The 16,571-nt window shown below is 40.7% G+C and overlaps 1 protein-coding gene across 3 annotated transcripts in view; it reads left to right on the forward strand.

Moving 5' to 3' along the window:
• klhl8 (kelch-like family member 8) overlaps positions 1-16,571 on the forward strand; it is a 46,913-nt gene that overhangs the window by 9,794 nt on the left and 20,548 nt on the right. The window contains exons 1-4 of one of the 3 annotated variants that reach the window (XM_068038734.1): positions 499-743; positions 2,523-2,825; positions 5,255-5,803; positions 15,520-15,706. In XM_068038734.1, coding sequence (XP_067894835.1) covers positions 2,628-2,825; positions 5,255-5,803; positions 15,520-15,706 — 934 coding nt within the window. In that variant the 5' untranslated portion in view covers positions 499-743; positions 2,523-2,627. Of the gene's footprint in view, positions 1-498; positions 744-2,522; positions 2,826-5,254; positions 5,804-15,519; positions 15,707-16,571 lie in introns of those variants that run through there. The other 2 variants (XM_068038724.1, XM_068038743.1) reach the window with 2 other exon arrangements.

The raw sequence follows: 16,571 nt of genomic DNA on the forward strand, positions 1-16,571 counted from the left end.
AAGAAAGAATCACTGACTTTCAAAAAGGAATGTGAACCTTCGCAATGCACCATTTAAATTTTACTGCACTTACTTCATTCCATGTCCTCACTTGTACTAATGATAATTAGCCTGGAGGTGCCAGGGTTCCTTTGTTTAACTATTATCATTCCAAATTCTTCCATTTACCATTGTGCTCGATTTTGTTTGCAGCGTAAACAGTTCACATTATTCTGAACTATAGGCTGCATTTGTCCACTAGCAAAGATCCAGTTCGAAATTTATAATAGGACTGCTCAGGTTAACAAAGATTGCCCAAGCAAGGGTTTTAAGAAACATTTTGTGCCTATGTAAGGTTGAAGGACTTTTAGAAAGCCTTTTAAGAGAATGATTGATTTAATGGCATGTTTGTGTTGGGAAATAACTGAATGGTGCATTACACATTCAGAAAAAAAAACTTGCATTTATATAGATGTAAAAATCTTGAGATAAGGAGGAAATAAGACAGTGTTGAAATTAAGGGCATTACATAATTGTGTAAGGTTGGTGGCAGCCATGTGAACAAACACCTGATTGGCCAAGAAAAGCATGCTCAGGGCATGATCACACGGGGATGAACATGATAGAGCACTGGGAGGGGTTAATTGGATAAGAGCCAGGATAAAAGAGACCCTCCTGGTCAGGTTTGCACAGTGGAGAGAACCAGAAACAAGAAAACAGAGAAAAGAACAAAAGTTTGAAGACGAAAAGCTGCAAGAGAAAATGTATGTTCCCTGTGCAGGACTAATACGGGAAGTATATAGCCCACGTTAGACTGTAAATCGCTGCCTGAGTTTATTGCCATAGTTTACATGAAACTTAATAAACTTGTTCTTACTTTGTCTCAATAAGTACCTTCGCAACAGAACTTTTGTCACATCCGATCCTGTTGTGAATAAGGGGTTAACTCCTCACAGATTGGCGCCTGACTACAGTATTGAGTTTTGTACCGTGTTCTTCAGCAGTATGTTTTCTTAACTCAATGTTGTATGGTGCTTGGCTTTTGAGTAATTTAAATATAATCTGAGAAATGCACAAGATAGTAATCATGTATTTTCAAAAAGCATAGAAGCGATGAAAAATATTTTTGGGAGACAGATTGGCTGCTGTTACTTCTGTGTTCAAAGTGGATCTACTTGAGTGAACATGTGGTTTTAATCTTAAAGATTCTCATCCAGAAGGGGACACATTGGACCTATGCCAGTGTTTGCTCCTCAGGTGGAACTATCTACTGGAAATCACTATCCCTGGTCTTTCTCGATATGCATTGACATTTTATATTATTGAAGTTATAGTTATGAAGAAAGACTCAAAACTGGGTCTTTTTTCACTGAACGTAGAAAGGTAAGGGGGAATCTGAAAGTTTTTCAACACATTGCAAGGATAAATACTGGAAGGTTGTTTCTGCTGGTTGTATCTTACATTGAAGTCAATCCAGAGACTAGCTCTTATTTCAAAATGAAAAGGAATTTTTGATTCTAGGCTCAGAAGAAATGAGTGTACATTTGTTCTTTATAAATTTGCTTCTCAAAACGTGACTCAATACACACTGAAAACTTAAAAGGAATTCAGGTTTGGATTTGACTTTTTTTCCATGTCTCTTTTAGCAACTGTGTGTGAACTCAAAGTTCCAACAGTGCTGCTTAAAACTAGTTTCCATAGATTTGAAACCGCAGACCAGAGCAGTTTTCCTTCTGTCACTATAAGGATACAACTGCCCCCACCCACCCAACACAGTGACTTCCTCAACAGCATTGCAGATATGATCAATAACAAGAAGAACTTTATATAGTACCTTTCAATGTAATAAAATGTCCCAGGGTGCTTCACAGGAGCATTCTAAAACAAAGTATGACACCAAGCCGCATAAGGAGATATTAGGTCTGATGAGTAATAGTGTCTTAAAGGAGGAAAGCGAGGGAGAAATGTCAGGAGTATAAAGCAAGAGGAACTGATGGTGCCCCGCCGCTGTTTCAATATGCTTTGGAGCTTCAAAATGCTATTCCATCTGCACACATCTGTTGTTCAGTGATTTCTTTTCAAGTTGCAAATATTGACACATTTCCAAGAATCTACTGCCTTAATTTCCAAAAGACAGCAACAGCTACCTGAAGGAAGTACTGTTTTTTATTGGAGAAGATATTTATTACAGTTTATATACAGCAATTAAAATAACACCTTGGTAAATCCTGTGAGCTCACAGATTCCAAATGGATTCCCTTGGCTCTGGAAACCCCAGTTATAAAAGTTGATTTTAGAGGAATGCAGCATATGGAATTATAATTTTTTGGAATATGAAATGCATCACAATGAAACAAAAAATTCCACTGCCACCACATGGTTTTAAAAATAACCCACATTATTCACTGTTAATAAAAAAAAAACTGAGAGCTTGTAGTATTCTGTTTTTCTCAGACTGAAACTGGCTAACAAATACTGCATAGTGTTGATGTGGATGTGAGTTTGTGAAATTACTAATTAATTGGTGTTTTCTTTTTACCCAGGAAAGAATGCATTTGCCGATATTACCGAGATGCTTGATCCACAACAGGTTGTGTTTTGAAGGTCTCCATTAGATACTTACAGCTGAACTAATAATATTTGAAGAAATGGCTTCAAGTGATATGATTCCAGAAAATTTGAAGCATCATCAGCTAAAGAACAGGAAGCTTCCCAATAGGTCATTTAACCATGACACCGAAGCAAATGGCTGTTTTCTTTTTGAAGCAGATGAAGCTTGGAAGGAATATCACCGCGCGCTCTATCAGTTCTATGAAGCCAAAGAACTATGTGATGTAACATTGAAGGTGAGAGGAGTACTTGCCCCTCTATCTTTGTGCATTTATCCTAGAGCATCATTCATCTCATCAAAATCCTGACGTTTTCTGGTGGAAAGTAATTTAGCATCTGAATATTGATCTTAAAAATCTCGTAATGAGGACATATTAATTGTAAACATTCATTTGGAGTGATAAATTAACTTGTTTTCTGGGCTGGCAATCACAGGGGCTCACTTAACAATTGGTGCAATCTAGAAAATGATGAATAATAATGTTCCAATGGCTTAATGTACTAGTGCAACTCTGAGCATTTCAGAATTTATGCCCAACAGAAGCAAGATTTGTAGCAGCTGCACTGCAGTGTGTTCTCAGCCTTCTCGTGGCAGAATTTAATCCACTGCTTTTGCTGCTTATGGAACTCTTCCCGGCTGTGTCATCACGTATCCCTTGTTTGTAAAAGTGTTGGCACCACGCTATCACTTGCTCAGTCAGGATTGTTGGAGCTTGTAATGGTATGGGGAAATTTCTGACTTGCACTATGGATTCTTGTAGACCACCAGGGTTAAATTCTCTGTCGTACCTTCCCTTAATACAGTTCCCTCTGGGTTTGTTTTATTGTTTTGCTAATAAAGGCCACAGAGTATATACCAGGTTGTGGGTCACTGGGTCTTGTTGCACTGAGCTTAACCAGGGAAAAGCTTGGGTAGGAGCAAATACACAAAGCTCTGATCCCTAGCTCACAAATGTTTAATGTTTTGAGAGCATGGGCAGCAGCATCCACATTCTCAAAATAGCATTAAAAGGATTCTGCAGTTAGTTTTATAAATTGACCAGGCTGTCCAACATGAGTCCTGAGTTCTTTTACACTGGTGCAAAGACAGAGAGGTGTGAAACCACCTACTGGAAGTGGTTTTACTTCTTGGCCAAAATGTCTTGGGAGTCAGAATACTAGTTATGCTTCTGATTTTATGTTAAAATTTCTTTGCAGCAACCCACTAGAACTATAAAGGCAGTCTAACTATCCTCTTCATAGTGTATATTTGAATAATGTGGACAATTATTCCAGTGATTAACAAATTTCTGCTTAGCCTGGTGTAATTTTGCATGTTCCAAATGGGGTAGTAGGTGTTAATCCAGCCCTGTCAGAAATATATTGGAGTCCTTTGGTGTAATGCAGATTGTATTAGATTTGCTGATCACCAATACACAAAATAGTTAATGTAGCTAACTGGTCAATGTTGAGGACGTAATGGTGCTTAAATATCTGTGTGTAAAATTGGAATAAGGGTTAAAAAACACTATTTGTCTTTCAATTCAATTTTTTGTTTTAAAAAAAATGCAATAGTTGATTTATGACTGCTTTGCTTAATGTCAACAAACTTAATTTTTTTGACAATTGTGAGCTTTGATGAAAATCATCGAACTATAGGTAATTACTACAGTATTTGTCATTAGTTGGTTTAGGGAAAGTACTGAAATTAGTGTGTTAAAAATTCGTATTTGAAGGGTAGTAAAATTGTCCAATTACGTAACAGATTCATGAGAGTTTTGTGGTGACACAATTCTCGCCGCTGTCCTGATCTTCTAGTGAAGAGAGTTAAATAGTCATTTGAGATATCTTCCTTGAAATAATTAGGCTATCACAGGTAATAACAGTAATGGCTCTGTCATTGGCTTTTGTGCAGCATAAACGCCAGCATAGATCAGCTGAGCTGAATGGTTTGTGTCTGTAATGTGCATTCTATGTAATTCTATTGACATACATTAATGGAGCAGCTCATATTTCTCACTTACTATTTAAGGTGGACTCATGCTGATCCCAGCAATAATATCACAGGGTGACTTGTAACTGGGATGCTAGAGTTTAGCTGCAAGTGAGCTGCAAATTACCAGCTTTCCAAACTAAGGATTAACTGTTTCTGATATTACTAGTAATGGATCATTTTAATTCTAATGTTTTTTAAAGCTATCTGACCCCTTTCTTCAAGTCAGAGCAGTAATTGCCTATGGTGTATGTATTCACACATATCACACTCAAACTCTTATTGAACTTCTCTTTTGGGGTCGCTGGTAATTTCTGTGTAAATTCAAATTTTTGCTTTTTATTAATAATAATATTGGAATTGATCTTTCCACTTTTCAAGAGCTGGATTTTACACCTAATGTGTTAAACTTAATTTTGTACATGTACAAATCAATTTATCTGATTAGGTATAGTCAAAACTACAAAATCAGGTAGTTGGTCAGAATATTCATGTTAACCTCTTACAAGTGTAATTTGCTGTTTATTGCATATTGTGGTTTTGTAAGGAAAAGTGATCTGTTTTAGCTATCATTCCCAGCTTAGTAGAGCTGGGCACTTTTTGGTGGTGAACACACCCAAAGACTACTCTGGGTTTATCTCCATTTTAAATTGAGCTACTGAAGTGATATTCTTTGCTCCCTCTTCCCAATAGGTTGGGTCCAAATTAATCCCATGCCACAAATTGGTGCTAGCCTGTGTGATTCCATACTTCAGAGCAATGTTTCTTTCTGAAATGGCTGAAGCCAAGCAGGACCTGATAGAGATTAAAGATTTTGATGGCGATGCAATGGATGACCTTGTCAAGTTTGCTTATTGCTCCAGGATTACACTTACTGTAGACAACGTGCAACCTCTTCTCTATGCAGCTTGCATTCTGCAGGTAGAGCTTGTGGCCAAGGCATGCTGTGAATACATGAAAGCCCATTTTCACCCATCAAACTGCTTAGCGGTCCGGTCATTTGCTGAGAGTCATAACCGAGTTGACTTGATGGGCATGGCTGATAAGTACGCCTGTGAACATTTTAATGAAGTAGTAGAATGTGAAGACTTTGTAAATGTTTCACCGAAACACCTCATTGCACTCCTTTCGTCCAATGATTTGTATGTGGAGAAAGAAAAGCAAGTATATAATGCTGCTATGAAGTGGCTGCACTCAAATCCACATCATCACACCAAGTGGTTGGATCAAGTTGTTGCCCAGGTAAGCTGACATTAATTTTTAGTTGGAAGTTGGAGATAATTCATTTTGACACAGTTCAAGAGGGCTACCTACTTATTTACAGTGGAATGAAGTATTATTAACTTACTGCTCTGTACATCAATGTTCAAGGTTCAATGTCGCATTCAGTAAACACTATTTATGCAATGGTATTAATGCTGTAGAAAAATAGTTTTTTAGGTGACTTCTGATCACCATTGCAGTTCTTTTTATAATGAGAAGCTTAATGAACAGGTGTACTCGAGCAGCATGTAGAGGATCTTAAGGGCATTAAGAAGGTAAAAGTTATACTGCAGTTAAATAAAATGCCAGACAAACAGGTGAGTAACAAAATTGCAAGAGTACTATAATCTGTATCTTTGATCGTTGCTACTCAGATAGTTCACTGGTGGTCCCATATCTCCTGGATGTCCTTGTCACCTGCACATAGTTTTGATCACTGTTTTACCCTTCATCCATGTCTGTTCTTGAAAATGCAAATGCTGGATGACTGGTCATGGTGCCATTGATTATGACTTTTGTTTACAGATTTGACTTTGCATTTAGAGAGTTTAATTTTTTTGATTTAAAGTTCAGATTTAAATTAAAGTTTGATTTTTAAAAATTCTCATCCTTTTCAAATCCCTCCATGGCCTCGCCACTCCCTATCTCTCTAATTCCCTTCAGCCCCACAAGCCTCCATGATATCTGCATTCCTCTAATTCTGGCCTCTTGTGCTTCCCTGATTTTAATCGCTCCACCATTGATGGCCATGCCTTCAGTAGCCAAGGCCCTAAGCTCTGGAATACCCTCCCTACTTCTCCACCTCTCCACTTCACTTTCCTCCTTTGAGCCGCTCCTTAAAACCTACCTCTTTGACCAAGCATTTGGTCATCTGACCTAATATCCTTTTGTGGCTTGGTGTCATACTTTGTTTTATAGTGCTGCTGTGAAGTGCTTTGGGACGTTTTATTGCATTAAAAGCACTATATAAATGCAAGTTTTATTCAGAGAAAATCTTTGTTTTCTTCTAGGAGATCAATCCCCTGAAATGCTTGGGCTATTGGGGGCACTGCAACTATGTAAACTGGGTGGAAGGGTTGAACTTTGAGACTGGATGTGTTTCTGCTGGCTCTGTGCCCATTTTGTATGTCATAAAATTCCAACGGAGGTAGGGGAAGGCACTAATTGAGATCCACCCTTGCAGATGTCAGAAAAGGAGGTGGGATTGACGGGAAGGTCTCACCTGCCATATCTCGGCAGTTGTTTTTCCTTTGCCCCCAAAGCAAGTATTGCCTCGTCCCCTTCCCTCGGCACCTTCTCATGCAATCGCAGGAGGTGTAATACCTGCCCTTTTACCTCCTCTCTCCTCACTATCCAAGGCCCCAAACAGTCTTTTCTGGTGAAGCAGCGATTTACTTGTACTTCTTTCAATTTAGTGTACCGTATTTGCTGTTCACAATGTGGTCTCCTCTACATTGGGGAGACCAAATGCAGAATGGGTGACTGCTTTGTTGAGCACCTCCGCTCAGTCTGAAAGCATGACCCCAAGCTTCCGTTTGCTTGCCATTTCAACACACGCCCCTGCTGTCATAGCAACGTTACTGTCCTTGGCCTGCTCCAGTGTTCCAGTGAGCATCAACGCAAGCTCAAGGAGCAGCACCTGATCTTTCGATTAGGCACTCTGCAGCCTTTTGGTCTGAACATTGAGTTCAGTAACTTCAGAGCATTACTGGCCTTTTTAAAAGTATTTTATTTTTTAACCATGTGTTCTGCTTTTCATGTAGTAAGAGCTGCTCATTATTCTATTAACACTCTCTCTGGACTAATGCTTTGTCTTTCACCACAAGCATTGACGCACTCTTTGTGCCTTTGACCCAGGACAGCTTTGTTATTTAATCTGTCCTGCCCTATCAAACGCCTTCCCCTTTGTTCTCTCCCCCACCCCCCTCCCCTTCACTTGCTTAAAACAGAATTCTTTTGTAACCTTTGACAGTTCTGATATAAGGTCACAGACCTGAAACGTTAACTTTGCTTCTCTCTCCACAGATTTTTTTTTTTTTTATTCATTCATGGGATGTGGGCGTCACTGGCCAGGCCAGCATTTATTGCCCATCCCTAATTGCCCTTGAGAAGGTGGTGGTGAGCTGCCTTCTTGAACCGCTGCAGTCCATTTGGGGTAGGTATACCCACAGTGCTGTTAGGAAGGGAGTTCCAGGATTTTGACCCAGCGACAGTGAAGGAACGGTGATATAGTTCCAAGTCAGGATGGTGTGTGACTTGGAGGGGAACTTGCAGGTGGTGGTGTTCCCATGTATTTTCTGCCCTTGCCCTTCTAGTTGGTAGAGGTCACGGGTTTGGAAGGTGCTGTCTAAGGAGCCTTGGTGCATTGCTGCAGTGCATCTTGTAGATGGTACACACTGCTGCCACTGTGCGTCGGTGATGGAGGGAGTGAATGTTTGTAGATGGGGTGCCAATCAAGCGGGTTGCCAAGCCTGCTGAGTATTTCCAGCACTTTGTTTTTATTTGCCAGGATATTGTCTAGTTGAACTGGAACTCTCAGTCTCATTGGGGAAGTACAAAGTGAGAAATACTACCTTTTTCCTTAAATAAAAGTCCTGAATCTTCAACTAGAATGGCTCTGCCTGCTTCCCCAAGAGAGTGCAAAGGTGCCACTCTGAAGCCGAGGGAGCACTATGGTACATCCACTTGTACCCTTCCCCTTTATGGAGTTTGGGGCAGAGTCAAAAATGCGATAGACTGACGACTGGAAGTCCTGCCCTGCCGCGCATGCCGGCAAAGTACGCCCCCAAGAATTTTGGGCGGCAAACTTGCATCCCAGGTATGTTCTTTTCATGCAGTTTTACTTCAATCTCAGAATTGTCCACGATGATTCTAGGTAGAGTTAACCTGGACAATGGAAAAAAAAAATTGTAGCACTGTGATGCTTTTCCCTCTACACAATAGACTGTGTTTTCCACACATGCAAAAGTGCAAACAAACTCTGCAAGTTACACAGTTTTATCAATGGTATACTGTATTTGCTGTTCATAGTGCAGTCATTTATCATTTGTTTCATGCAGCTGTTAATTTATTTTTAGAAGATTGTCTGCTAACTTTGGAGGCACTAAGCTTTGACTCTTGACCAACTAAATGCATACTTTGGTTCTGTCTGCACAAAGGAGGACACAAATATCATACCAGAAATGTTGGGGAACCCAGGGTTTAGTGAGAGGGAGGAAGTGAAGGAAATCAATGAGTAGAGAAATTGATGGGATTGGAGGACAATAAATCCCCAGGGCCTGATGGTCTGCATCCCAGAGCACTTAAGGAAGTGGCCCTAGAAATAGTGGATGCATTGGTGATCATCTTCCAAGATTCTATAGACTCTGGAACAGTTCCTACAGATTGGAGGTTCGCTAATGTAACCCCACTATTTAAAAAGGGAGGTAGAGAGAAAGCAAGGAATTATAGACCAGTCAGCCTGACGTCGGTAGTGGGGAAAATTCTAGAGTCCGTTATCAAAGATTTTATAGCAGAGCACTTGGAGAACAGTGGTAGAATTGGACAGAGTCAGCATGGATTTACGAAAGAGAAATCATGTTTGACAAATCTACTAGAATTCTTTGAGGATGTAACTAGTAGAGTTGATGAGGGAGAGCCAGTGGATGTGGTTTATTTGGACTTTCAGAAGGCTTTCGACAAAGTCCCACATAAGAGATTAGCATGTAAAATTAAAGCCCATGGGATTGGGGGTAGTGTATTGCGATGGATAGAAAATTGGTTGGCAGACAGGAAACAGAGTAGGAATAAACGGGTCTTTTTCCGAATGGCAGGCAGTGTCTAGTGGGGTACCGCAGGGATCGGTGCTAGGACCTCAGCTATTCACAGTATATATTAATGATTTAGATGAGGGAACTAAATGTAATATCTCCAAATTTGCAGATGACACAAAACTGGGTGGGAGGGTGAGTTGTGAGGAGGATGCAGAGAGGCTTCAGGATGATTTGGACGTTAAGTGAGTGGGCTAATACATGGCAGATGCAGTATAATGTGGATAAATGTGAGGTTATCCACTTTGGTAGCAAAAACAGGAAGGCAGATTATTATCTGAACGCCTATAAACTGAGAGGGGGGAATATGCAGTGAGACCTGGGTGTTCTCGTACACCAGTCGCTGAAGGTAAGCATGGAGGTCCAACAGGTGGTTTAAAAAAAAAAGGCAAATGGTGTGTTGGCCTTCATAGTGGGAGGATTCAAGTACAGGAGCAGGGCTGTCTTGCTGCAATTATACAGGGCCTTGTTGAGGCCACACCTGGAATATTGTGTGTAGTTTTGGTCTCCTTATCTGAGGAAGGTTGTTCTTACTATAGAGGGAGTGCAGTGAAGGTTTACCAGATTGATTCCTGGGATGGCGGGACTGACGTATGAGGAGAGATTGAGTTGGTTAGGATTATATTCGCTGGAGTTCAGAAGAGTGAGGGAGGATCTCCTAGAAACCTATAAAATTCTAACAGGACTTGACAGGGTAGATGCAGGAAGGATGTTCCCGATGGTGGGGGAGTCCAGAACCAGGGGTCGTAATCTAAGGATACGGGGTAACCCTTTCAGGACTGAGATGAGAAATTACTTCATCCAGAGAGTTGTAAACCTGTGGAATTCGCTACCACGGAATGCAGTTGAGGCAAAAACATTGTATGCTTTCAAGAAGGAGTTAGATATAGCTCTTGGGTTTAAAGGGATCAAAGGATATGGGGGGAAAGCAGAAACAGGTTACTAAGTTGGACGATCAGCCATGATCATAATTAATGGCAGAGCAGGCTCGAAGGGACGAATGGCCTACTGCTATTTTCTATGTTTCTATTTGCATCACGACTATTCTGCAACAAGGTTTTAAGTCATTCATCTAGTAGTTGACATATAAGGCACAGATTTTGCATTGAGTATAATGATGAGTCTCACACAAGGTGTAAATGGGAGAGCAACATCCAGAGTGTACACATGCATAGTTAGTCACAGAAATCCAAAGGTTGTGGTCTGAATTACCCTGCTTCTTCAAAGGTTGTGCTGTAACAGTACCTCCTGATAGACTCAGCATTGAAATCTACGTAAAGGCATGAAGTTGTGGCACTTGCCCACTAGTTACCCACTAAACATGCCAAAAAAGTTACCATCTGCTGCGTTCACTTGTAAGCAAATTTTTAATGGTGTGCAAAGTCAAAATTACTGCCAAACAACTGATCTGACATTGAAACTTTAATTTTTACAAATGTAGAGCCTCATTCCTTCAGAATTTAAAAAATGTTAGAGACTTTTTAAAAATGCAATTTTTAAAAAGCGTTCTCTGTCTCTGTTTTATCTCTTTCCCTTGATCCTGTTTTTCTTTCCTAATCTTTATTTTGCTTTCTGTACTTAATATAAAATTATAATTCCTGGTTCATATTTCTGGTTTAGACTCTGTGGCCTGGAGATTAACAGCGGCAGGTTAGGCAGGAGTGGACAGAAGTGCAGGTTTCCCCACATATTGTGAAGTTCTAACTCCACAGCGTGCATCTTTTGGCACCTTTTGCTGCTCTGGGCGAAGTTGGGGGATTGGTGGCGAAGCACTGCAGCTCGTCTGGCCCACAGGTATTGTCGTGAAGGCACTTAACTTGTCCCCGAAGCTGTTCTCGCCTCACATCCCAGATGCCCACTGTAAAACTTGTAAAATCAGAGACTGGCAGCTTCATTAAAATATTTAAATTGACAACCAGCCTCCTGGGTGCTGGTTGGCTGTCTGCCTCTTGTCCCTACATTTTGTGTGCTGAAATTCATCCATGCATGGATGTGAGAATTCTTGAATAAAGTGCCTTGCTCTTGCTTGACCTGCTTGTGCACATCACAGATGCCTTGTAGATAGTACCGCACTGGATCAGACGTCCAATTAGCAAATTTCTGCTCAAAAGCCCACAAAAGCTCTGGGCAGCTATCAGCATGGTAAGTGGTGAGCGCTCTTTCTTTGCACATTGGAGAACAGAAACTCTCTGTGCGGATCTCACAAAAGCTTGTTGTAGAGGCTCCTGTGCATGGTGATGGGTTTTGGTGTGTGCCAGACAACTGGCTGACGGAAAGAAAATAATTTAGCCTTGGTTTCCACGTTCTCTGAAAAGACTAAGGAAGTTGAACAATGTGAAGTCATTAGTCACTTCTTGATTCAAATGAGGTACATTTGGAGTTTTCAATTGTGTATGACATCACTGCAGGAGTTCCTCAGGTTAGTGTCCTAGGCCCAACCATCTTCAGCTACTTCACCAATTTCCTACCCTTCATCATAAGGTCAGAAGTGGGAATGTTTGCTGATGATTGCACAATGTTCAGCACCATTCGTGACTCCACAGATACTGAAGCAGTCCGTGTGGACAGAAATGTGGCAAGACCTGGACAATATCCAATAAGTGGCAAGTAACATTTGTGCCAGGCAATGACCATCTCAAACAAGAGATAGTCTAACCATCTCCCCCTTGACATTCAACGGCATTACAATCTCTGAATCCTCCACTATCAACATCCTGGGGGGTTACCATTAATCAGAAACTGAACTGGAGCTGCCGTATAAAAACAGTGACTACAAGAGCCAGTCAGAGGCTAGGGATCCTGTGGCGAGTAACTCGCCTCCTGATTTCCCCAAAGCCTGTCCGCCATCTACAAGGCACAAGTCCAGAGTGTGATGGAATACTCTCCACTTGCCTGGATAGGTGCAGCTCCAACAACACTCAAGAAGCTTGACACCATCCGGAACAAAGCAGCCTGCTTGATTGGCACCCCATTCACAAGCATTCGCTCCCTCCACCACTGATGCACAGTGGCAGCAGTGTGTACCATCTACAAGATGCACTGCAGCAACGCACCAAGGCTCCATAGACAGCACCTTCCATACCCGCGACCTATACCTATACCTAGAAGGACAAGGGCAGCAGATTCTTGGGAACACCACCACCTGCAAGTTCCCCTCCAAGCCACACATCATCCTGACTTGGAACTATATCGCCGTTCCTTCACTGTCGCTGGGTCAAAATCCTGGAACTCCCTTCCTAACAGCACGGTGGGTGTACCTATCCCACATGGACTGCAGGGGTTCAAGAAGGCAGCTCACCACCACCTTCTCAAGGGCAATTAGGGATGGGCAATAAATGCTATCCTATCCAGCAATGCCCACATCCCATGAATGAATCAAAAAAATGAAGGGGAAATTAACAGCAGAGATAAATTTGTCATTGGTAATCTTACTGAACAGTTGACGCCAGAGACTTGAGCACAAAATCTAGGCTGCCACTCCAGTGCAGTACTGAGGGAGTGCTGAACTGTCGGGAGGTGCCATCTTTTGGATGAGACATTAAAACGAGGCCGTGTCTGCGCGCTCAGGTAGATGTAAAAGATTCCTTGATACTATTCGAGGAAGAGCAGGAGAGTTATCTCCAGTGACCTGGCCAAGATTTATTGCTTAACTAACATAATTAAAACCGATTTCTTGATCATTATCACTCTGTTTCTGGAGACTTGCTGTGCAAAGATTGGATGCCGTGTGACCACACTCTAAAAGTACTTCATTGGTTTTAAAGAGTTTTGGAACATCTTTAGGTTGTAAAAGCCAAGATATAAATAAAAGTCTTCCTTTGTTCCTTTTTTTGTGATCAAACAGTACGGCAGCGGCAGTAGGGATTCGGCCAGTTGTAATTAGGTGGTTCTTCCCAACAGAAATCAAACCTGAAAATGACCCTAATATGAGTTATAATAAACTTTTTTTTCCAAATGACCAAGTGTTTATACTGCCTCCAGAATTGAAGGAATGGTGGCTGAGAAATGCAATGTCATTAGAAAAAATCTTCATAAGTTAAATCTTTCACATTAATATGCTTCAAGGAAGTGTATGGTATAAGAGGGGGAAGAACCACCAGCATGATGGCAATGAGTAAAATGGTAAATAGAAGGGATAAGGGGTATGTTCTCACACCATGGAACTTACATGAAACTCTACTGTTGAACACTTCAGTGTTTTCATCAAAGTGAGAACATTCTGAATGCTGTCATCTGAGAACTTTTGCGCTTTATTAAAAGAGAATTGTTAGCCCTGTTGAAGGGTCCCAATCAGTGTTGATTTCCCTGACTCTTTTGTATTTCCAGCATTTTCTGTTATCTAAGATCTATTAACATTCTGCTTTTTATCTTTTACTTTACATCGGTGTTGATCAATTTAAAAAAAAATCTTTCCTACAAAGGCACATCACACCTGCCAAATGGAAGCATATTAATTTTCTCATATGAAGCACTACTTGAACCTTTTTTACTGGACATTGAACATAGCTTGTTCAAAAGGACCACCGAGTTGAACAACTAAAAACAGGGTTGCACATTTGCATTCTGAGAGACAGTTGAATAGAGAGACAATGGGAATGCTGCCTGATTCAATTAGCGAGATGGGTTTTGTCAATAGTGATGATCAAAAGACATTGAGAGGCATTGACTTTGTAAGAGACAAACCTCTACACACACCCCTTTTCCCCCCGCCCCCAAAACCGAATGTCTGGAAGACTCTAAAATCCAGCAACCCTCTGAGAAGTTGCTATTTCAAATGGAGATGGTCGCATGACTTACCTGCTGGCCAGACCGGGGACTGTTTGAATTGTGCCTCACAGAAAGGTAACAATTTGACTGTGATTTGAAGACAAAAGAGAAGGAAGGTCTCTCCCTGTCTCTCTCTCTCTAGCGAAGTCCTAGAGATACATGGTAGCAGCTTCAGCCTCAAGACAGAGCACTTCTTCAGCCTTCTGGTACCAGCGAAGCAAGTTGGAAATTGTGCAGTGAGCCCCAGCGAGAACTCCAAGACTTCAACTTTAATCAAGGACATTTCCAGCCAGTAACTGAATTCCCTTTATTACGAATTCTACTTCAATCCCCTGCCCCCCCCCCCACAAATTCTTTCCTCCCCTCTATCTATTTGTGTGTGTGGTTATCACGTATGCATGCTAGTGTGGTTGCGTTGCGTATTTTAGTAATTTTAACCGAGTGAGAGATAAGGTTAATAAACTTGCATCTTTCTTATTTAAACCTAAGAAAACCTGTCTGATTGGTTTATTTACAATTACAATTAGAGTGCAGTGAGCAAAGGGGCTCACTGAGGGGGTAAGATAAAATCACGGTGTTTCACTTTACAGCCAAACCAGGAAAGGGGCAAGAGGGGAGCCTGAGACCCCTTTCTCACCTGGTCATAACACTATGTTGAAGTTCATGAATATTTTTATATTTGTTCTCAAGCCTAATTGTTGATAGTATTGCTAAATACAGCAGGAACAGAGAGTCCCTTTTGGCTATATTTTTAGAAGGGAAAAAAATCCACTGTACCTTTTGCAATTTCACAAAAGTAGTCCTTTTGGTTTCTGCAGCTCCATACAAAATCTACTTGTAATTTAAGTAGACAACGGTTCATTTACAAGGGGATGGAAAATAGAGTTAAAAACAGTTGCAGTTACAGTAACAGCTACACAAACATGCACCAATTTGGAAGTAATATAAGCTATTAGTGCCTCATCACATTGTCAACATCGCACAACTTTTCACACATTAAATTACTTTTGAAGTGCAGTAACTGTTATGTAGGCCAGTGTAGATTGAAATAATTTAAATACTGTATGAATATAGGGTAACATGTAGATATTTTTATAAACTTCTGCGCTTTGCTGACAGGTTCGATTGCCTTTATTGCCTGTTGAGTTTCTCATGGGGGTTGTGGCTAAAGAAACCATAATCAAACAGAATTTGAAGTGCAGGGACCTATTGGATGAAGCTAGAAACTACCATCTTCAGTTGAGCAACAAGCCAGTACCAGACTTTGAATATTCCCTGCGTACAACATCAAGAAAACACACTGCTGGTAACAAAACTTTTATTTACTTGACTCGATCAGATATACTCTAATACAGTTTTTTTTAAATTCTTAAAGAGATGGGGAAGGTTTCCAACTATTAATATAGTAACAGGAGCTGTAATGGCTAATCTCACCTTTTTTGAATTGGAGTTGCTGTTATAATCCTACTTCTTCAAACTTTTCATGAAATATCTGTAACATTCATCTCCCATATACAATCTACATTCCCACCCCCACCTTGCCAGTGGCTGGCAATGGTAAGGTCCAAATACAGGCCTGCAGACAGATGAGGCAGCACATTTGATGAGGGGTAAGTGGGCTGCAGTGACCTCTAGGCTAGGCTATATTATAAGTACCACTGATATACTTTCGTAATTAAATATATATATAGGTCTTCAAGTATGACATCTACATACAGTAATTGGGATTGCAAATATTGTCTAAATGTGGAATCTTTGTCCACCATATCAATTGATGAATACATAAGATCATTTTGTGAACAGTAACAGATAAACGGGTTTAGACAAAGGTAGGAAGGCTCCAGTTGCAAATTTCCTCGAAAGAAATCATAAGTGCTGTACACTGGAACAGTGTCAAGTGGCTGGAAGCTGTGCTTATACTGAATAGTGGGGGCAAGGGATCAAATTTGGGAAGATACAGTAAATCAAGAAGTAGAGACAAGGCAAGAAAGGAAGGTATTAATATGGGAAATGATAAACTGACTATGACAAGAAGGGACAGTGTACAAATCTAAGAGTAAATCAACAGATAAGGCTAAAGGTTACAAAAAAAATAATAAAAGGACAAAACTAAAGGCTCCGTATCTGAATGCACGTAGCATTTGAAACAAAATAGATGAACTGAGAGCGCA

Source organism: Heterodontus francisci, chromosome 1 (genome assembly GCF_036365525.1).
Source record: "Heterodontus francisci isolate sHetFra1 chromosome 1, sHetFra1.hap1, whole genome shotgun sequence".
NCBI classification, from domain to species: Eukaryota; Metazoa; Chordata; class Chondrichthyes; order Heterodontiformes; family Heterodontidae; genus Heterodontus; species Heterodontus francisci.